Raw genomic sequence first — 22,059 nt, 5'->3', positions numbered from 1 at the left:
CAAAGTCAAGTATATAATTAATGATTGGGGTTTAAAATAATTTTAGAGAAATAAAAACTAAATCAGATAAACACGTTTTTAGAAACTGTGCCTTGATTTTGCATTCTGAAATTAGGATCACTACTTCACCAAGGCAGTCAAATTCTTAATAAAGGGGGGAGTGACCCCCCCCCCCACAGCCACACACACACACAAGAAAGCAAGTAAATACAGAGTGATGAGGGGTAAGGAAGAGAAAAGATTCTACTGACACTCCTCTGTTCCAGACTTCTTGGCAGGAGCTTGTTCTAGATGAGCAGGTTCCTAGGTCTTGGCATTAGAACGAGCTGTCTGACTCCTCGGCTGTAGCACAGGATGGTGGGGCTGTTGTAGGAACAGCCCTCCGTGGAGAGGGCACATCTTTCCCCAGGCAGGCCGAGAAGATGAAGAGTAACCCACCAAGAGCCAGAAAAACGCCAGCGGCCCAGCCCAGGTAGAGGGCATCTCCAAGCTCCCACCGAGGCACAATCTCAGGGATGCGGTCATCCCAGAAGTCTTGGATTGTGCTGTAGGCCACCCAGGAGACCGGCAAGAGGGTAGTGGCCGACGCTGATACTTCCAGAGTCCCTCCCAGGAGGCAAAGGCGTCTCTTAAATATCCATCTGAACCTGTAACACTGGAAGCATTCGGCCCCAAAGCCAGAGAGCAGAAGCCCGAATAGTCCCAGCCCGTGGGAGGTTACCATGAGGACACGCGACGCCCGGAGCTCCTGGGGCAGAGCCAAGAAGGAATCAAAGGCCTTGCACACAGTGGCCACTTCTTCTTGGTCCACGCAGACCTCCCAAAGCCCCGTGACCCACGTCTCCATTTCGTTCAGTTCCAGGTTGAGAGTCTTCCACTGGGGCAGGATGGTAGTGACGCAGGAGCAGACCCAGCCAAGGAGAGAGAGGAGCAGTCCCCCGAGCTGGGCTTTCCCATGGGAACTCCAAGCCATGGTGGCTCCCGTCGCAAAACGGAGGCAGAAAGAAAAGGAGGCCAGGTGGCTCCGTGACCGACCAGCAGGCAAGACTTTGGGGATCTAACTGGAAGGTGTTTAACATTTGGAGAGGGTTCCTGTTTCAGATTTCTAGGTGGCAGCTGAGGCAGGTGCCAGGAACTTGGCAATGTTTGGGTTTAGGGGGTGTGCCCAAGATTGGATGTGGGTGTGGATGCTGGGGGAGGGTCCTAGGAGAGGCGAAGAAGCCAGACGGGAAGCCATCACATCAATACCTATCTGAGGTGTAAATTCATGAACTTCAACTCACGGCCCAGTTCCGAGAAGATAAGAATGATGTTCTAGGAATATACATGGATGTGATCTTTCTGAAGAGTTAACATGACTTCATGTTTTATACTTTTAAATAGATGCATACTTTGACTCGGCACCCAAACTCCAAGAACTTACCTTAACTTACTGTATTTATTTATCTATGCATTTATTTTTGTCTTTTTTTAGGGCCACACCCATGGCATATGGAAATTCCCCCAGCTAAGGGTGGAATCAGAGCTGCAGCTGCCAACCTATCCCACAGCCACCAGATCCCAGCCACGTCTGCAATCTACACCACAGCTCACCACAGTGCTGGATCCTTAACCCACTGAGCGAGGCCAGGGATCAAACCCACAACTTCATGGTTCCTAGTCGGATTCTTTTCCGCTGTGCCATGATGGGAACTCCTAACTTACTCCTTCCTTACTTAAGTTAAGTATATAGTTAAGTTTTATAAACTTTATAGTTTATAAAGTATAGTTTATAAATAAAATTTATAAACTTTTTTCATAAAGGTCTTAGAAAACTTTATGAAAAAATCCATTGAACTAGTGTTAATAATTGTACATGATTATGCTTAATGTGCATAAATTGTACAATTTAGGCAGCCATTTTAAATTGATGTAAAAGAAATTTTAAGGACATGAAAAATATTTTTGATATCTTCAGTGAGAAAAGCAGTGGCCAAATAATACTCAGAGTATATAGAATGCACTTTCACTTTCACAAAAAGTACATGTTTGTATCTATATGTATGAATGTATCATATGTATGTATTAAAATGTTAATCATGGTTATTTTTGTGCAAGGATTATGGATAATTATTATTTTACTATTTATGATTACCTATGTATTTTATACATTTTACAAATTTATCATGTAGTATTTTGGTAAGCAGAAAAAGAAAATTCCCCAATCTAAGGAACCTACCCAGACCCAGAATATACCAAGAGGAAAGTGCTCCCTCCAGGTCTCCTGCTGCTGCTGGAACAGCAGCTATAAATAGATGGTAGTCATGCCAGCCTCCTTTCCGATTTGTTGTTGCTGCCAAGACGCAGGTTTCAACAGGAAAGGAAATAATTTGCATTTACTGAGTGAGGCTAAATACCAGACTTTTGGCTGAATTTTTTCCTCTTTATTTAATTTTCACACCACCGCTGTGAGATAGATATTAGGTACCTTGCCAGGATCCCCCAGCTGACTATGTGACAGATCCAATTCTTTGGCCAGGTGGCTAGGACAGCGGCAGTTCCTTTTCTTGTCTTCAGGCCGGAACAGAGAGTCCTCCTCACTGTGCCTGAGCACAGGTGTCATAGCAGGCAGGTGTGGTTAATCTTTATGGCAAAATATACGGGAGAAAATTGGGATTTATTATATTAAAGATATAGACATTGATCCACATATTCCCCTATTCGTATTTTAACCTACTGATTGCCTTGTGGTACACTAGGAGGTGAAAAAGCAATGTGAGATAGAAAGGAGGAAACAGCTGAGAAAGCAGTATTGGGTTTTGTTTTGTTTTGGTTTTTTTTTGCTTCTTGGGGCGGCACCTGCGGCATATGGAAGTTCCCAGCCTAGGGGTCGAATCCAAGCTGCAGCTGCCAGCCTTCACCATAGCCACAGCAAGGCTGGATCGGAGCCACATCTGTGATCTACACCGCAGCTCAAGGCAACACTGACCCTTAAGGCTTAACACACTGAGAGAGGCCAGGGATCGAACCCCCATCCTCATGGATACATGTGTCAGTTTTATTATTGCGAAGCCACAATGGGAATTCCAGAAAGCAGAATCTTGGTTTTACCTGAACAAGGTCTCAACACCTAAGCAGCCTAATTAGATTATCAGTCTTTTAGGGGTGGAGGGAGGTGAGCGGAATCATCTGGGATTTTTTTTCTTTCATGTTTTATCACAGCAAATTTCAAACGTATACAAAAGTAGAGCAAATGGGATAAAGAAATCTCATGTGCTGTCACCCAGCTTCAAAAATTATCCACTCATACCAATCTTGTTTCATCCATTCCTATACCCACCACCCCTTTCCCTCCCTTCAAACTATCTTGAAGCAACTGGGGTGCTCTTTTAAATTGTAGGCTCCTTCTGAGGTGTTTTTTTGTTTTTGTTTTTGTTTTTTGGTCTTTTTGCCATTTCTTGGGCTGCTCCCGCGGCATATGGAGGTTCCCAGGCTAGGAGTTGAATTGGAGCTGTAGCTGCTGGCCTACGCCACAGCCACAGCACCGCAGGATCCGAGCTGCGTCTGCAACCTACACCGCAGCTCAGATCCTTAACCCACTGAGCAAGGCCTGGGATTGAACCTGCAACCTCATGGTTCCTAGTTGGATTCGTTAACCACTGAGCCATGACGGGAACTCCTTTCTGAGGTTTTTATAACAAGCACATGTTCTAATCCACACAATGGCAAAATATTATGCATCCCTGGAAACACAGTCTGTTTGTACTTGTTCCGTCCAGATTTGTGTTCCATCTTTGCTTCCTGAATACAGCCATGCCACATGTGTGCGAACCATGAAAACTCAGGAGGGGTCCTTTCAGATGCTGCTGCTCCTATTTCTTTGGCTTTTCTTTAGAGCCCTTTCTTGGAGATATGTGAAAATCTGTAAGTTGGGAGTTACACAAACCAGGATAAAAGTGAATGATGAAGGTCAGGTTAGTGAGGGAAAACAGACCCGGTTCATTTGTTAATTTCTTTTATAATTTTAATTTTTTAAATTGCAGTATAGTTGATTTACAATGTTGTGTTAGTTACTAGTGTACAGCATAGTGATTCAGTTCATATACACATAATGGAAAAGAATCCAAAATGAATATGTACATAAGAGTCATTTTAGGCTTTTTTCCATTATGGCTTATTACAGGATATTGAATATAGTCCCATGTACTATACAGTAGGATCTTACTGTTTATCTATTTTATATATAGTAGTTTGTATCTGCAAATCTCAAACTAGTTGATCACCCTCCTGCCTTTCCCCTTTCATAACCATAAGTTTGTTTTCTATGTCTGAGTCTGTTTCTGTTTTGTAAAATTTAATTTGTGTCTTTTTTTTTTTTTAGATTCCACATGTAAGTGATATTATATGCTATTTGTCTTTCTCTGGCTGACTTACTTCACTCTAGGTCCATCCATATTGCTGCGAATGTCACTATCTCTTTTTTATGGCTGAGTAATATTTCAGTACATATCTATATATCTCTATCTATCTATCTATCTATTTTATCTAACTATCCATTTTCTTTATCCATTAATCTGTCAATGAAATTTTGGTTGCTTCCATGTCTTGGTTATTGTATATAGCGCTGCAATGAACATTGGGGTACATATATCACTTTGTTTGTTTTGTTTTGTTTCTCTTTTTATGGCTGCATCTGTGGCACATGGAAGTTCCTGAGCCAAGGGTTGAATTGGAGCTGCATCTGTGGCCTGCGTCATAGCCATGGCGACACCAGATCCGAGCTGCATCTGTGACCTACACCACAGCTTGCAGCAACTCCAGATCCTTCACCCATTGTGTGAGGCCAGGGATCAAACCCGCATCCTCACAGAGACAACATCAGGTCCTTAACCCCCTGAGCCACAATGGGAACTCTGCATGTATCGTATTGAATTAGAATGTTCTCTGGATATATGTCCAGGATCGGGATTGCTGGATCATATGTTAGCTCTATTTTTATTTTAAAATATCTCCATACTGTTTTCCACATTGGCTGCACCAATTTACATTCCCACCAACAGTGTAGGAGGGTTCCCTTTTCTCCACACTCTCTCCAACATTTATTGTTTGTAGACTTTTTGATGACTGCCATTCTGACAGGTGTGAAGTGGTACCTCATTGCAGTTTTGATTTGTATTTCTCTAGTAATTAGCAATGTTGAGCATTTTTTCATGGGTTTTTTTTTTTTTTTTTTTTTGGCCATCTGAATGTCTTCTTTGGGGAAATGTCTATTCAGATCTTCAGCCCATTTTTTGATTTTTTTTGTTTGTTTGTTTATTGAGTTGTATAAGCTGTTTGTGTGTTTTGGAAACTAAGTCCTTGTCTATTGCATTATTTGCGAATCCCTTTTCTCTCTCATTCTGTAGGTTGTCCTTCCTTCCTTCCTTCCTTTCTTCTTTGCCGTGTTCACAGCCTGTGGAAGTTCCTGGGGCACAGATCAAACCCATAGCACAGCAGTGACCCAAGCTGCTACAGTGACAACGCTGGATCCTTAACCCACTGCATCACAAGAGAACTCCTGTCTTTTCATTTTGTTTATGATTTCCTTTGTAGTGAAAAATCCTTTAAGTTTGATTAGGTCCCATTTGTTGATTTTTGCTTTGATTTCTATTGCCTTCAGAGACCGACCTAAGAAAACATTGCTATGATTTATGTCAGAGAATGTTTTTCCTGTGTTCTCTTCTAGGAGTTTAATGATGTCCTGTCTTATATTTAAGTTTTAAGCCATTTTGAGTTTATTTTTGCATGTGGTATGAAGGAGTGTTCTTCATTGATTTACATGTGTCTGTCCAGTTTTCCCAACATCACATGCTGAATAGTCTTTTTTCTCCATTGTATATTCTTGCCTCCTTTGTTGAAGATTAGTTGACTGTAGGTGTGTGGTTTTAATTCTGGGCTCTGTATTCTATTCCATTGATCCATGTGTTTGTTTTTGTGCCAATACTACACTATTTTGATTACCGTACTTTTGTAATATTGTCTGAAGTCTGGGAGGATTATGCCTTCAGCTTTGTTCTTTTTCCTCAGGATTGCTTTGGCAAGTCTTGTTTTGTGGTTCCATATAAATTTTAGGATTATTTGTTCTAGTTCTGTGAAAATGTCATGGGTAATTTGCTAGGGGCTGCATTAAATCTGTAGATTGCTTTGAGTAGTATGGCCATTTTAACAATATTAATTCTTCCAATCCAAGAAATGTTAATTTATTTTTATTTATTCAAGTGTTTATTCGTGCCTGCATGCGTTGACTGTTTGCAGCAATCCCACTCCATTCTTTATGCTCTTTCTTCTTTCTCAGCCTAACTCTGGCTCTTCCCTGTCTTTTTTGGAAACTTGAGGAAGTCTGTAGCTTATCCAGTGCTTAAGGAGAGGAGGCGCTTCTGCAGTGGTATTTGTGGGTATGCATGGATTTGTTTCCTGGGGCAAGATTCAGAACCTCAACCTGGCACCTCCTTCCATTCTTAGTTCAGATTTCTTCTTACTGTGAAACCTCTCTGATTCAATCAGATGCTGGGTGCTCCTCCTCCAATATTTCCTCTGCCTTTGTATCTTCCTTAGAGGTAGATTAAGCTTTAGGGCCTGTTACTTGCACAGGACCTTTCTAAGGCCTATACTTAATTTTGTATCTGTTAGTTTATATTATTTTCCTTATCTTAAAGACTTCTCCCCATCCTGGCAACTGCATAAGACTTAGGTACCCCCAAATCTGGATTAATCCCTCATCTGTCTCCAAAATAGTAATGATCATATTTTACTGAGATTATTTATTCACATATTTCAGATTACTAGCCTAGCACAATGCCTGTCATATAATAGTTGCTCAATAATTATGTGATAAGCCTTTTTAGGAATTTCATCTGCAGGTCCTTTTTTTTCTCACTGGGCATTTATTATTAGCAGTATTTAGAATTTAAAGTGAGGTTGACAGGTCTGTCAAATACAACTTGACTGGTTTTCTAGGAAGAGGTGCTTAGCATCCCAAGATGTTATGGCTTCCTGTCTCAACCCCGGTTTCTTTTCCTTGGCTCATGTCACAGGAAGCTGCCCTTGACTTACTAGGATAAGCAGATTGTCCCACAGACTTAAAATTTACAAGGGTCAGCCTCTACTTGGGGTCAACCCTCCCAAGTTACTTTTAACAAAATTAAAAGCAACATTTTATTCAAAGCAGCACATGTTTATTGCAGATAAATAGAAAAAACAGGGGAAAAAAACAGAATAGTGTATATTTACCACTAAGCGAGATAATTTGGTGTACATGCTTTACCTCTATATTTGTATCTGCATCTATTTCTAAAGTACTATACATAGAATATTGTGAATGTTGTTTAGTATGTAATGCATTTAAATAATGAAACAATTTTTAAAAGATTTTCATAAAATTGATTTGTAATCTCTGATTGAAAGTGCTAAGTATCTTGTTCTAGTCCACAGAGTATTAATGTTATTTATACCTAGGTAATATAAACAATATAAACATGTAACGTTTTACATATACGTAATATATCTATATATGTATGTGGGTAATATATCTATATATGTATATGGATATGTGCAATATAAAAGCAGTGCCATGATGGGCCGACTTTTATTTATAATGAAGTGATGCCACTTCCTTGCACAACTTCAGAGGGCACCGTTCTTATAAATGCTGATGGCCAATGAGGCCCATGAGAAAGAATATTTAATGAAAAAAGATCAGGATGGGCTCGTTGGGTCTTCAGGCTAGATAAACTTCAAAGGTAAGCGTTTTGAAATTGAGAAAGTTTCAGTTGGGACTGGTTTTTCAATAAAAACATTTCATTTTTTCTACTGAAACACCGGCGGGAAAAGACAACCTTTGGAAAACTGACAAGGAGGAAAACGCGTCTCCTTAGTTTGCTAACTACCGGACACCGTGGAAAAGTCCACGCTGGGATGGCTGCGGTGCCTTCTGGGAGTTGTAGTGCACCTCTTGTCTTTGGTGCCGAGGTCTGGGCTCGCGAGACTCCGTTTCCCGGCATGCCGCGCGCCAAGGCCGCTGGCGGGACTGGAGTTGCCGCGCTGGCTGTGAGAGAGTGACCCTGTCAGCGTAGGTTCCTGTGGTGGAAATGGCCTCGTTCGTGACGGAAGTTTTGGCACACTCGGGGAGGCTGGAGAAGGAGGATCTGTGCACTCGGATCAGCCGCCTGACCCAGCGGGTGGAGGAGATAAAGGTGAAGGCGGGGCAGCCGTGGGCTGACTGCAAAGGGACGGAGGGAGGAGTGGGGCCAAGCGCAGCCACAGTGGGTGCGAACAGCCAGGTGTGGGAGCTGAGTGGGAGGAATGAGAAGTGGGAGGGTTGGGAAGTATGTGTGCTGGGGAGGGAGCTCTGAGGAGAGCCCAGACTGGGGTTGGGGACTGAGGAGGCGAGGAAGCTCGGACGGCGGGGAGGAAGAGGCGGTGGCTGGGGCAGTGTTGGGGAGTGGGGTTAGGTTGGGGAGGGATAGGCTAGGGAGACCAGGGCGAAGCTCGAGGAGTCCAACAGAGCAGGGGAGATGGGACTAGAAGCCCGGGGAATCTAGAGAGGGAGCCTAGGAGCGGGACAGAAATGAGGGCAGGATGCCTCCACCCCTCATCGGTGTGTGTTTATATCCTCCAGCCACTCCTCTGTATGCTTTGTGGAATAGCTTTGGGAGGGTTGTACCTTTCTCCCCTCTGAAATATTTGTCATTATAACCCATGAGTATTTTTTAAAACTCTCTTCTCCACCCCTAGGCCCTTTAGGCTTTGCTGTGTTGTAAAGCACGGGGAATGGCTCGTCTGCTCTCCTGAGACTGATAACAAAAACAAAAGGCACAGAGCCACAAGCAGTTTCACTTAGTACTGCTGCCTTAACCCTGCCAGATTTTCCCACGTCTTCGTTGCTTTCATTTAAAAAGATGTGTAACCATGTAGTCTGGACTTAAGGGAGCAAGTTTGGCACTGTACCATAAAGGCACAAACATGGTCTTATTTTTACCAAAGTGATTTCCTAAATGTTAAGGCATTTGGCATCTTTTCTTGAATATGGCTTTAGGATTTTTCATCACCTTTTATCTGATGGAAGGAGGACAGACTGTTAAGCTACTTTAGCAGGGCCCTCAAGCCTTCTCCCTGCTCTGGGCCTAATTTTCCTTTCACTAATTTTCCCAACTTGAGTCTTCCGACAATTGAGAATTCCTTTCTGTACTCCAAGCAAGCCCGCTTTTTTCTAGTTCACAGATTTGGCTTCTGTTGCCATTTCTCCCTCTTTTACCTGTTAGTGATTCTACTCATATTTCAAGTCCCATTTCTTTTTTTTTTTTCTTTTTTTTTGCTATTTCTTTGGGCCACTCCTGCGGCATATGGAGGTTCCCAGGCTAGGGGTCGAATCCGAGCTGTAGCCACGGGCCTACGCCACAGCCACAGCCACGCGGGATCCGAGCCGCGTCTGCGACCTACACCACAGCTCACGGCAACGCCGGATCCTTAACCCACTGAGCAAGGCCAGGGACCGAACCCGCAACCTCATGGTTCCTAGTCGGATTCGTTAACCACTGCGCCACGACGGGAACTCCTCAAGTCCCATTTCAAATGTAGTTTCCTGCATGAAAAATATCTCCATTTTCTCTCACACAGTGGTACTCTCTTTCATTTATGCTCCTGGAGGACATTAACTCTGTTGCTATCTTAGTTTCTGTATTCCGATTACTTAAATGTATACAGCCCTTCCTACCTAAAAGAAGAGTTTCTTTGTAGGCAGGCATAATTTATTCTTGTGTCTTTCAAAGCATTGGAGTTTAGTGCAAAGTATTCATCAATTTTTTTATTAAATTAATTTGCATTAAAAGAGATAATGGGACTCAGATCAACTTAGGGTTTTAAGATTAGACCTTACAATTCTATAAGCAATAAAATAGAAATTCATAAATTGATGCAGGGATACAGATTATGGGTTTAACTTATCCATTTACTTTTTTTTTTTTCCTGTTAGATGTATGGTTTAAAATTAGTGGCTATAGTCTGAGCTGATATGGTTCAAAATGAGAACTTCTGGCTCCACCTTTCTCTTTTCCAGTACACCTCTTGGGCACTGTTGGGATTTGGTAATCATTGTCTTCTTGCACCTTAGTAATGTTATGGGACTTTTAATGGTGGGAGAAATGTGGTTTTCAAAGAAACCTATTGACTTGGAGGGAAGGTGAATGGATGTGGGTAATTGGCAAGAAGGCACTAACGTGGAAGATACCTAAGAGAAGATGAGCTACATATTTTAACAGAGTTTTTACTCATCTCAGTGTAATTTTTCTATCTTATTTAATAGGGTGAGGTGTGCAGTATGATCAGCAAGAAGTACAGTGAATTCTTGCCTAGCATGCAAAGTGCACAGGACCTGGTTACCCAAGTGGATAAGCTGTCTGATGACATTGACCTGCTGAAATCCAGGATAGAGAGTGAGGTAAGAATAGTTTGTAAGGTAGGTTTGTAGGAAGGCAGTTCATCTTCCTTATTCCTAAGACAATTCAGTTTTATACAGCTTTTAAAGGCTTCACTCTCCTTATTGTTGAATGGAAGTTGAATTAGAAGATTTTAGTGGGACTTCCAATTTTAAAATACAAATATTTTGGAGTTCCCATCGTGGCTCAGCGGAAACAAATGACTAGCATCCATGAAGACACAGGTTCGATCCCTGGCCTCGCTCAGTGGGTTAAGGATACAACGTTGCCATGAGCTGTGGTGTAGGTTGCAGACGTGGCTTGGGTCTAGTGTCACTGTGGCTGTGGCATAGGCCAGTGGCTACAGTTCTGATTATACCTAGCCTGGGAACCTCCATATGCCATGGGTGCAGCCCTTAAAAAAAAAAAAAAGATAAAAAAACCCACACAAATATTTTCTGAAACTATAATTTGAAAAATTTCTTTTTTATGGTAAATTTTTAAAAGCTATAATAATAATATGTTATATTTTGATAGCACTTTATAAATTAAAAAAATAGTCTCAGGGGTGTTCTCTTGTGGTACAGCGGGTTAAGGGTCTGACGTTGTCATTGCAGTGGCTTGGGTCACTGCTGTTTTTTTTTTTTAGGGCCACACCTGTGGCATATGGAGGTTCCCAGGCTAGGGGTTGAATCACAGCTATAGCTGTCCGCCTACACCACAGCTCACAGCAATTTCAGATCCTTAACCCACTGAGCGAGGCCAGGGATCGAAACCCGCAACCTCATGGTTCCTAGTTGGATTCGTTTCCACTGTACCATGAAGGGAACTCTGGGTCACTGCTGTGACACAGATTTGAGCCCTGGCCTGAGAACTTCCACATGCCAGGGGCACAGCCAAAAAAAAAGTCTCAGGAGTTTATTGTCTTCATTACAAAATAAAAACAGATGAAGCATAGAAGTGAATCATTTGGCCTTTTCTCATGTCAACTCTTACTTTGAAATGCTTGTATCTCTTAGTAGCCAGCATTCTCTATAGCTGCAGCTGGCCTCAACACATTAAAACCTTAGCACAATCTTTGTCTTTTGGCCTTCTTCTGGAGAATTGGCTCAGTTCACCAGTCACAACTATTCTACTTCTTATCATAAAACTGCTTTCCCCCTGGACCTGCAGAGAATCCCTGCCTGTCTTATTCTGTGTTACTTTGTGGAGCTAGTACTTGCTGTACTTCTTATGAAAAGTCTGGTGAGTTTTAAAGAATGTTTACCACATTTGCCAGAGTGCTGTCATCACAAAGAAGTAAGCCAGTCTGGAAACAGAAATATCCACTTTATAATTAAAATATTTTTCACATATATTATCTCACCCAGATTTTTCCCTTGCAGTTTCCTTTTAGGAAAAATAGGCACTTGAAAAAAAAAATCAAGCTAATATTAGGTTTAAATAAAGTCTAATCTTAGGCGTCTTCCTTATCTATTTCAAAATTGCACTCAGGGTGCATTGATAGAAAAAATCAGGATATTGAGTTATTCTCAAGGTTTTCAAGGAAAGACACCGAGTCTCCTCTATGTGATAGTTACTAAAGAAGGAGAGTGGGAGTTCCCATCGTGGTTCAGTGGTTTAATCCGACTAGGAACCATGAGGTTGCGGGTTCGATCCCTGGCCTTGCTCAGTGGGTTAAGGATCCAGCGTTTCTGTGAGCTGTGATGTAGGTCGCAGATGCGGCTCGGATCTTGCATTGCTGTGACTGTGGCGTAGGCCGGTGGCTACAGCTCCTGTTCAGCCCCTAGCCTGGGAACCTCCATATGCTGTGGGAGCAGCCCAAGAAAATGGCAAAAAGACAAAAAAAAAAAAAGGAAAGTGAACAGATGTGTTTTTAAAAGTTCTCTGTAAAGCTTGATTTGCAAGAGGGGAAACCACTAGTTACCTAGAAAATCTATTTAACAGTGAGTTTACCAGTCATTCTGGTTAGTGGGTTTTTGTGTTTTGTTTTTGTTTTGGCCCACGCTTATGGCCTACGGAAGTTCTCTGGCCAGGGATCAAACCCGATCCACAGCAGTGACAATGCTGATTACACAACCACTAGGTCACCAGGGAACTCCAAGGGTTAGAGGTTTATAATAAAAATAAATCCGTTATTCTACAACTCTGGCACAGTTCAGATAATATTTTCAAAGAGTACTTGTCAGCCAGATGAGTCAATAGTGGAATCTTAGACTGTGGTATTAGAAAAGAAGTATATGGAACAAGAGAGTAATGGGTTCTTTGTACTTTTAGCCAGCCAGATTATGGCTGGTGGAATTCATTCAGTTCTGGTTGTTGTATTTTGAAAGATGACTGGTCTCTGAGAAGGTTCAGGCCTGAACACTGCCATCTTAGTAACCGTGAAGAAACTGAGGGTGTTTAGCCTTGGTGAGAAACACTTTCAATATTTGAATATTTCAATATTCAAATATTTGAATGTATGACTATTTGAAAGATTCAAATATATGGCTAAAGAAAGGGAATTAGATTCAGTAAGTATTGGAGTTCCTATTGTGACTCAGCGGTAATGAACCCATTTAGTATCCATGAGGACACAGGTTTGATCCCTGGCCTCACTCAGTGGGTTAAGGATCCAGCACTGCTGTGAGCTGTGGTGTAGGTCACAGACATGGCTTGCATATGGCATTGCTGTGGCTGTGGCGTAGGCCAGCAGCTGTAGCTCTGATTTGACCCCTAGCCTGGGAACTTCCATATGATGTGGGTACAGCCCTAAAAAGACAAAAAAAAAAAAAAAAAAAAAAAATTCAGTAAGTGGACATTGTGAAGGGGTTATTCAGTCATTTTATTTATTTATTTATTTATTTATTTATTTATTTATGCCATACCCATGGCATATGAAAGTTCCTGGGCCAGGGATCAAAACCCTGCCATAGCAGCAACCCAGGCTGCTGCAGTGACAGTGCCTAATCCTTGACTGCTGTGCCACAAGGGAATTCCACATCTGATATATTTATTGACCATCTACAAGATGCCAGATACTGTTGTAGTTGGTGAGCTAGACAGATTTTTAGTTCAGAATATGAATCTCATGCCTGCTATAGATAAGTGGAATAAGGTGATACACACTAAATAGGAATAATGCAGTTAAAGAGAGGAGATGTAGCCAAGGATGGCTTCTTGTAGGAAGTAGTGTCGAAATCCAAATCTGGAGTGATAGATAATTAAGCAGAAGAGGAAGGAGGAATGTTGAGGTAGGTGTAGGGGACAGCATGGTAGAGACATGGAGGTAATGGAGAGAGATCATTTGGGAGAGAGCTGTAAGTATCCACATGACAAATGTTTAGAGAGTGTGATGGAAAGGGACATGAGATGAGATTAAAGAGGTAGTCAAGGACCCTGGGTATCAGTTTAAGTAGTAAGGATGTTATCTGGACTGCCCTGTAGAAGCCATGAAGGAATTTAAGCAGGAGAGTGACATCACATTTGAATTTTAGGAATACCATTCTGCATGCAGTTTGAAGAAAGGACTTGAGGGAAAAGAGACTGGGAAATGAGAAGGCAGTTGAAGCATTAGGAGGCAGTTAAAGTAATCAGGCAAGACAGGATGGTAACCTGCTCCGTAGTCATTGGGGGTGGAGAAAAGTGGATGAATCCTAGTGACTTTCAAAGATATAGGATCTTTGGCATTTGTTGATGTGGGGACTGAAAGATTTAGTATGGTCTGTGTCAAGAACTGTGAATGGATCTGAGATTTTAACCTACTTGAAGTCAGCAAATAGCCTGCCTGTTTAATGGGTGCTATTAGAAGGCCTGAGCTCCTTGAGTAAGAGATGAAGGACAGTTTATTACTTGCAGTGGTAGCCAGGCCCCATTTTCTACAGGGTGGTCAGTATGCAGTGGGCTGCATGATAGAACTCTTGAACTTAGGGAACTCAAGCCTCTTCTAATGGGAAGTAAGCATGCCAGTTTTCTGCTATGGAGGGAAATACCATCTCTATTTTTCAAGCTATTTACTAAACAAACATTTTTGAAAAGACAGTCCAGAACAAAAGATAGTCAGTTGCTTCACTTGCAAGATAGTGTAGAAATGTGAAAGACCCCTAAAGAATTGTCTTCCAGTGGTCTGTAGAGGAGCAGAATTGGCAACCCCTGTGACTTGTTAGACGTGGAGACTCTCAGTCCCCATCCCAGACCTGCTGAATCAGAATCTGCCCTTTAATCAGATTCACCAAGCAATATGTATGTTTGTTATAGTCTGAGAAGCACTGCTCCAGGATTCTCTTATTGTTTGCATGGTCAAAGTTGGTTCCTCCCTGTGTCCAGTTATATCTGGAGGTTAAAAGCAAGTAGAGGGCAGAGGAGACACATGAGTTTTCTTAAGACTTGGACTTAGAAATGATATATATCACTTCTGCTTATGTTCCATTGGTGGGATCTTAGACACCTGGTCACACCCAACTGTGAGGGATGCTAGAACATGTAGTCTAGCTGGGTAGCCATGTGCTGTTACTGTGGGAGAGTGGGAGAGTGGGAGAATGGTTTTTAGAGGACAGTTTGCACATCACACTATCTTTATACACATTCGGAAGTTAGGAAAATGATGTAGACTTGAGATAGCCACACTTAGAAATTGAAGCTATGGAAGTGGATGAGATTGCCCCAAGAAAATATATAGAGCAGTCTAGGCACTGTTGATGTTTGGGGCTGGATATTCTGTGGTGTTATCCTATACATTGTAGGATGTTTAGCAGTATTTCTGGCCTCTACTCACTGGATGCCAAAAGCATGTCCTTACTTGTGACAAGCCAAAATGTCTCTATTTTTTTAATTAAAGTTTTTTAATATATTTATTTTCATTAAAGTATAGTTGATTTACAGTGTTGTGCTAATTTCTGCCGTACAGCAAAGTGACCCAGTTATACACATATTTACATTCTTTTTTTTTTATTATTATTTTTTTTTTTTTTGTCTTTTTGCCTTTTCTAGGGCTGCTCCCACAGCGTATGGAGGTTTCCAGGCTAGGGGTCTCATTGACACTGTAGCTGCTGACCTACACCATGGCTCATGGCAATGCCGGGTCCTTAACCCACTGAGCAAGGCCAGGGATCGAACCTGCAACCTCATGGTTCCTAGTCAGATTGGTTAACCACTGTGCCACGACGGGAACTCCTATACATTCTTTTTTTGAAAAATATTCTTTTCCATTACGGTTTATCCCAGGAGATTGGATATAGTTCCCTGTGTTATATAATAGGACCTTGTTGTTTATCCATTCTAAATATAAAAAAAAAAAGTGGAACGCTTCACAAGGTTGTGTGTCATCCATAAGCAGGGGTCATTCTAATCTTCTCTATATCATTACAATATTTAGTATATATGTTATGGAAGGGAGCACCCAAAATGTCCCTAGACATTGCTGAATTGTCCCCGGATGGGAGTGGGACAAAAATGTTTATATTTTTGAGAACCATTGGTTCAGAGTAAAAAGAAGAAAAGGGAGAAAGGAGTATTAGTCTGTGTGAAGTGATCAGAGGGAAAATGAAGCTCCTAAAAGAGAATGAAAAGGAATGGCCAAAGATCCGGGAGGAAAATGAGTAGGAGTTGGTATCTTAGAACTAAGGGAAGGAAAGTAACATTGTACTGATGAATGGTTAAGTGCTCCTGATATGTGCTTTGGATTTAACAATAAGGATTTGATTGATGTTTTTGGCACCAGTTGTTTTGAGATAGTTGGGACAGAACTAACAGTAGATGGAATAGTAGGGACAGCAATCAGATCATGTGAGTTATAGAGAGAGTGAGAGGTGAGAGAGTACAGACAGTGAGTATGGATCAGGCTTGCAAGAAGCTTGTTTGTGAGAGGGAAAAGAGAAATAAAGTAGCTACTGAAAAATAGGGCAATTGTTGAAGTAGAAGGGAGGAGCCATGCTCTAACAGATGTTCAGTAAATACATAATTCATGAATGAAGAATGAATTAGGGAGAGGTGAAAGAGGAGAGAGGAAATCATTGCAAAGTCCCTGAAATGGTGAGACAGAATGGGAGGTGAACTCTCACTCAACATAAGAAAATCTCTCTATTAGTTATAACTGTTCGTCTTGGTGTGAGGATACCCTTCTAGTAATCTAGGTCGGTTAGCTCTCTAATGGGAGATAATTGCTTAAACTAAGAATAGATGGTTGTACAAGGACATGTTGTTGATGGGAGTGAGTATTCCTGCATAGGATAGGGGTTTGGCCTAATTGGACCATTTAAAGTCTCTTCCTACTACATTTTTTTATTTTTATTTTTTTTGGCTGCTACCAAGTGGTGGTAGCATGTGGAAGTTCCCGGGCCAGGGATCGAACCTGGGCCACAGCAGTAACTTGAGCCACAGCAGTGACAATGCCAGATCCTTAACCATTAGGCCACCAGGGAACCCCTGCATTTAAAAATTGTTATTCCAGTTTTAATCAGTATTTAAATTTCATCATGATTGTTTTTACTTAATAAAGCTTATTGATTACAACAAATGTTTTATTTCTTAGGTATAATATAGCTTAAAAGTATTTGTCTTTGATGTGTGACTTAGGTCCGACGTGATCTTCACGTATCAACTGCTGAATTTACAGATTTGAAGCAACAGTTGGAAAGAGACTCAGTAGTCCTAAGTTTGCTTAAACAGCTACAAGAGGTCAGTAAACTCAAACTTTAGTGTTTTGATGGTAGGAAAGTTATTTTTTTCCCAGATGGTCTTGTTTTTAAATGTGTACTCCTTGATTATATGGCGTTTTTTTCGTTTTTTAAAAACAAACAAGCAAACAGTCTTGAAATAATAGGATGTACAAAATGAAATACCTAATAACTATACTTATCTCTTCAGTTTTCTACTGCTATTGAAGAATATAATTGTGCATTGGCAGAGAAGAAGTATGTTACTGCTGCTCAGCGTCTAGAAGAGGTATTAAATACTTTCTCCAAAGCATGAGCAATTAGTACTATTCTTGTTTTAAGTATATTTTGTGTTCCATGTATTCCTTATCATTATACAAATATGTTCTGATTGCCCAGAGTCCAGATGGAATGTGTAACAATGATTCCATTTCACTACCAGGCACAGAAATGCTTGAAGTTATTAAAATCAAGAAAATGCTTTGATTTAAAAATATTGAAATCTCTCAGCATGGAGCTTACAATACAGAAACAGAATATACTTTATCATCTTGGAGAAGAGTGGCAGAAGCTGATTGTATGGAAGTTCCCACCATCAAAAGGTGCTGCTGACCTCAGGTGGACTGCTTTGCTTAATCTGCCTGAACCAGTTTGGCCTCTGAGTATATTACCAATACTTTGTATTGGTAGATGAGAAGATTTTTTCATCTCCCAAATCTATACTGAGTTCTCATATTAAGCAGAATGCTTATTAGGACCAAAATGCTTGTTATTCACCTTGCATTTCTGTTTCTGTCCCTTTTACTAGGAAGCAGCAGAGAAGAGGGAAGGTGATTGGGAGGTGATGAGGTTGTGGTAGAGGAGGTGGTAGCATTTTAAGACCACACACAGTTTTCACTGCATTGTAGGATGTGCCCGTTCCCAAAGGTTTTACCTTTTGTAGAGAGCTTAAAGAATTTGTTCAACCATTCTTGCTAAGGAAAGAAGACGGGGAATCAGTGGGGCAGGAGTTTGTCCCAGTTTTTTTGTCTTTGGGGAAAAATGGTGCCCAAACCATGAGGTTTGCATTCTTTGCATGGTGAAGAAATAGGATAACTCTGTCCCTGGCTTTTATTTATACTACTTGGCCCTCAGCCTCTCTGCCCACCTCTGGATGTGAGCCCTCTTTGTCTTATTTACACAAAGTAAAACCTCTGATGGTGTATGTGAAGGATATGCCATTAAACCTGGTATGTTTTCCAACATTTAATCTTGAAATTTAGTCTATTTCAGGGGAACCTCTCAGTCCCCACTTGCTCCCTTTCCCATATCCACTTTGGCCTTCAAATTCATTTTATATGTATATGTGTACATAGACACACTCATGCACTCAATATATGTATGTGTGTACATAGAGACACACACACACACACACACACACACACACACCCTCTATGTATTTTAGGCATTTTGGCCTTCAGATTCATTTTATATGTATATGTGTACATAGACACACTCACGCACTCAATATATGTATGTGTGTACATAGACACACACACACACACACACACACACACACACACACACCCACACCCACACCCACACCCACACACACACCCTCTATGTATTTTAGGCATTTTGAAGGGAGTAATCTAGAAAATTTTAGGTTCTATTTCCAAGCACAATATAAAATTAAGAGAGGATGGCAGGTGTTTGTTGTAACACACCTTTCCTGTTAAACTTGTTTGGCAGGCTGTTCTCTTTAATTAGAAGAGGAGGTCTTAATTGGAACCAGGATCTCATTTTTTGTCTTCATTCAGTCATTCAATACGTATTTAATAAATAGTTATTGTAGGCACCTCATCTTACTTTTGCACTCAGTTTGATTCTTTTAACATACCCCAAAAAAGTCATTTCCTGTTTTAAAGTGATGCCAAGGACATGTATGTTGTAATTAATCTCTGGTTGCATTAGAAGTGTATTATAGTAAAACCACATGTTTAGGACTCAGTAGACAGTGGCACCTCAGGGATAGAAATGGGAGCATCTTGTATTGCTGAGACAGCTGATATTTTTTCCCTTTTTCTTAGATATCAGCAACTTGGAATCTTGCCTACAAACAGAACTTCATTTATGCACTGAAGAGCCTCAGAAAGAAGAGAAGACCCCCATGTCACCAATCAGTTCTGTCCTTTTGGCATTTTCTCTTCTTGGGGAGCTAAACACCAAGCTTAAATCATTTGGTAAGTCATACCATTTTGTTTCATTTACGTGAAATTTCAGAAAGCCCATTGTTAAGGAAATGACAGAGAAAATTATCCAGTATTCTCTGAATAAATATGAATGATGGATCATAGAGTTTGGCCTCATGATTTATCAAGTGGAATTGTTATAGATATTACCCTTTTTGTTAAGGGCTTAGATCTTTTCCTTTTTTCTTTTCTTTTTTTTTTTTTTTTTTTAAAAGACCCTAGCTATTGATACTTGATTTTTTGAATAAGTTAAGTAAAAGCCTGTAGACAATCAGAATCAGTGGGAAAACTGACGATTCATAATAGTTGTTGGGTAATGTCATGATATATGTATTTTTATTATTAGGCTCAAAGACCTTAAAATTCTTCTAGTGATTTTTGATGAGTGTTCATATAATTTTCAGGTCAGATGCTGCTGAAGTACATCCTTAGGCCTCTGGCATCTTGCCCTTCCCTTTTTGCTGTGATAGAGAGCCAGCCTAACATCATTATCATTCGCTTTGAATCTGTGATGACTGATTTGGAACATCCTTCACCATCTGAAGTTTTTGCAAAGATCAGACTGGTACTGGAAGTGGTCCAGAAACAACTTCTAGGTATGTATCCCGAAGCAGTGCTTTCATATTTTAGAAAAGTCAGTATGGTTTTTCACAGTAAATATTATTTTAAAGTGGATAAAAATGCCAACTATCTGAGTAAGTGGAGGGTTGGAGGTAAGTAAATTATGTCATAGGAACAAACTGGTTACTTTTTTATTTCTTACTATTCTTTGCATTCCTTCTCTGCCCTGTATTGACAAGTAAGGTCATCAGTGGTACCCCAGATTCTGTGTTTGTAGTATTTAGTTGCATTTTAGGATGCATTTGTCTCACTATACTTCTAGTAACATATTTTGGGACTCTTGCTTTAGTTAAAGGAGAAGCATAAATGAATATTTCAATGGGAAAATACCTGTCAACCTAGTTGATATAAATAAACTAGGTTTAACATAAATGAATTTCATTCTAGCCTACTGGTTAGATTTGTATTCATCCTTGAAATAGCCAGTTTCTGTGTTCCTTGAATCATTTTTTGGCTGTCATACTATTGGAAGTAAGATTCCTTCTGGTGTTTTATTATAATACTGTTGTTCTTAGTCTATTTGACTTAGCTTCTTTTTGCCTTTCTCAGTTGTCTTATTGGATAGTGAAATTAAGCATTCTTGCTGTGGAGAAAATAAAAAGGAAATGCTGCTATTGTTTATATGTCTTCTTGGCAGTCATATATAGTTTATTTATATGTAAATAGCTTATATATAAAGCAAGGCATTCTTTCTAGTTTTGACAGCAGAGAGTAAAAAATTTTAAGACTTGCATAAATTGCAAAAATTCAGGGTAGTTTTTTCCTTGCTCTTTCACTGAATGAAATTCATTTCTTATGTTAAACCTAGTTTATTTAATGCCCATTTTGGAAATTAAATCTTTAGAATAGTTGTTTAAAAAACATGTTCAAGGAGTTCCCATCGTGGCTCAGTGGTTGATGAATCCGACTAGGAACCATGAGGTTGCGGGTTCGATCCCTGGCCTTGCTCAGTGGGTTAAGGATCCGGTGTTGCCGTGACCTGTGGTGTAGGTCGCAGACGTGGCGTGGATCCCTCATTGCTGTAGCTCTGGCGTAGGCCGGCGGCTACAGCTCCAATTTGACCCCTAGCCTGGGAACCTCCATATGCCGCAGAAGTGGCCCAAGAAAATGGCAAAAAGACAAAACAAACAAACAAACATGTTCAAAATGTATTGCCCTGTACGTCTGCATTATTGATGCTATTTCTATTGTGTGGAGCTATATAGAAGGTCTAATTCTTACTACCCAAGATGAGTTTTCAAATTCTTTATGGTTGCTATTATTATGTTCCCTATCTTATTAATTTAAACATGCTTAGTTTTTTTTTTTTTAGTTTTTTTAGTTTTAAGTTCCTCCTATCTTCAGTGATCTTATTTGAATATATTCCATTGCCTCTATAGTCCTCTTATTAAAGTATGATGTACAAAACAGAACAGTGTTCTAGGTATAGTCTGAACCAATTCAGAATAGTATGGGTGCCTTCATGCCCTCTTTCTCAGTTTCATGCCTCTGTTGGTCTAGCCAAAGGCTATTACTACCCAGTTAACTCATTGAGTTAATCCTATGTCATACTCAGTGCAAACTGCTGCTTTCTCATCTTGTGCTTGACTTCGACTTTTTGGAATAAACATTAGTCTTTGTTAAAAAAATTTTTTTTTTTGGCTGCACCCAGTGTATGCAAAAGTTCTGGGCCTGGGGATTGAACCCATGCCACAACTGTGACCCAAGCAGAGGCAGACAGTGTGGATCCTTAACCCACTGTGCCACCAAGGGAACCCCTATTAAAATTTATTTGATCAAATTTTCCAGTATGTTTACTATCCTTTTTACTTCATGTTGAATGCATAATTGATAACCATGCTTTCTTATAGTTTAATCTAAGTCAGTGATGGTACTGTTACCTAGGATAAGGCCATAGAGGATGCTCTGGGGAATTCTAGTAAAAACTTCTTTTCAGTTGACATTGGTCCATTAAGTATTCAACCTGTTGTTTTATCTGTAGGTTTTCTTAGTGCCTAGGATATTCAGAGTAGAAGATTGCTCAGTTAAGTGTTCCTAGATGCTCTTCTAATCTCTTAATATCCTTTATTCAACATTCCCTTCCTTCATCTTCTTGACCTAAATATAACACAAGGGTCATATTTTGCATCCTTAGTTGGAATC

General features: G+C 40.5%; 2 protein-coding genes across 2 annotated transcripts in view; one reads left to right on the top strand and one right to left on the bottom strand.

Moving 5' to 3' along the window:
* On the bottom strand, positions 215-1,029 carry CLDN25 (claudin 25). Its single transcript, XM_005674463.3, has one exon. The coding sequence runs from the start codon at positions 971-973 to the stop codon at positions 317-319; it is 657 nt and encodes a 218-aa protein (XP_005674520.2). The 5' UTR covers positions 974-1,029; the 3' UTR covers positions 215-316.
* Positions 8,019-22,059, top strand: part of ZW10 (zw10 kinetochore protein) — a 41,454-nt gene continuing 27,413 nt past the window's right edge. The window contains exons 1-7 of the mRNA XM_021062840.1: positions 8,019-8,210; positions 10,319-10,453; positions 16,986-17,087; positions 17,277-17,354; positions 17,508-17,667; positions 19,135-19,287; positions 19,701-19,892. Coding sequence (XP_020918499.1) covers positions 8,106-8,210; positions 10,319-10,453; positions 16,986-17,087; positions 17,277-17,354; positions 17,508-17,667; positions 19,135-19,287; positions 19,701-19,892 — 925 coding nt within the window. The 5' untranslated portion in view covers positions 8,019-8,105. The remainder of the gene's footprint in view (positions 8,211-10,318; positions 10,454-16,985; positions 17,088-17,276; positions 17,355-17,507; positions 17,668-19,134; positions 19,288-19,700; positions 19,893-22,059) is intronic.

Source organism: Sus scrofa, chromosome 9, assembly GCF_000003025.6.
Source record: "Sus scrofa isolate TJ Tabasco breed Duroc chromosome 9, Sscrofa11.1, whole genome shotgun sequence".
NCBI classification, from domain to species: domain Eukaryota; kingdom Metazoa; phylum Chordata; class Mammalia; order Artiodactyla; family Suidae; genus Sus; species Sus scrofa.
The sequence above is the reverse complement of the archived record's forward strand: the minus strand, read 5'-3'. Positions and strand labels throughout refer to the sequence as shown.

Bases quoted from the DNA above. Each gene is read 5' to 3' on its own strand.
- CLDN25 (XM_005674463.3), bottom strand. From the start codon at position 973: ATGGCTTGGAGTTCCCATGGGAAAGCCCAGCTCGGGGGACTGCTCCTC.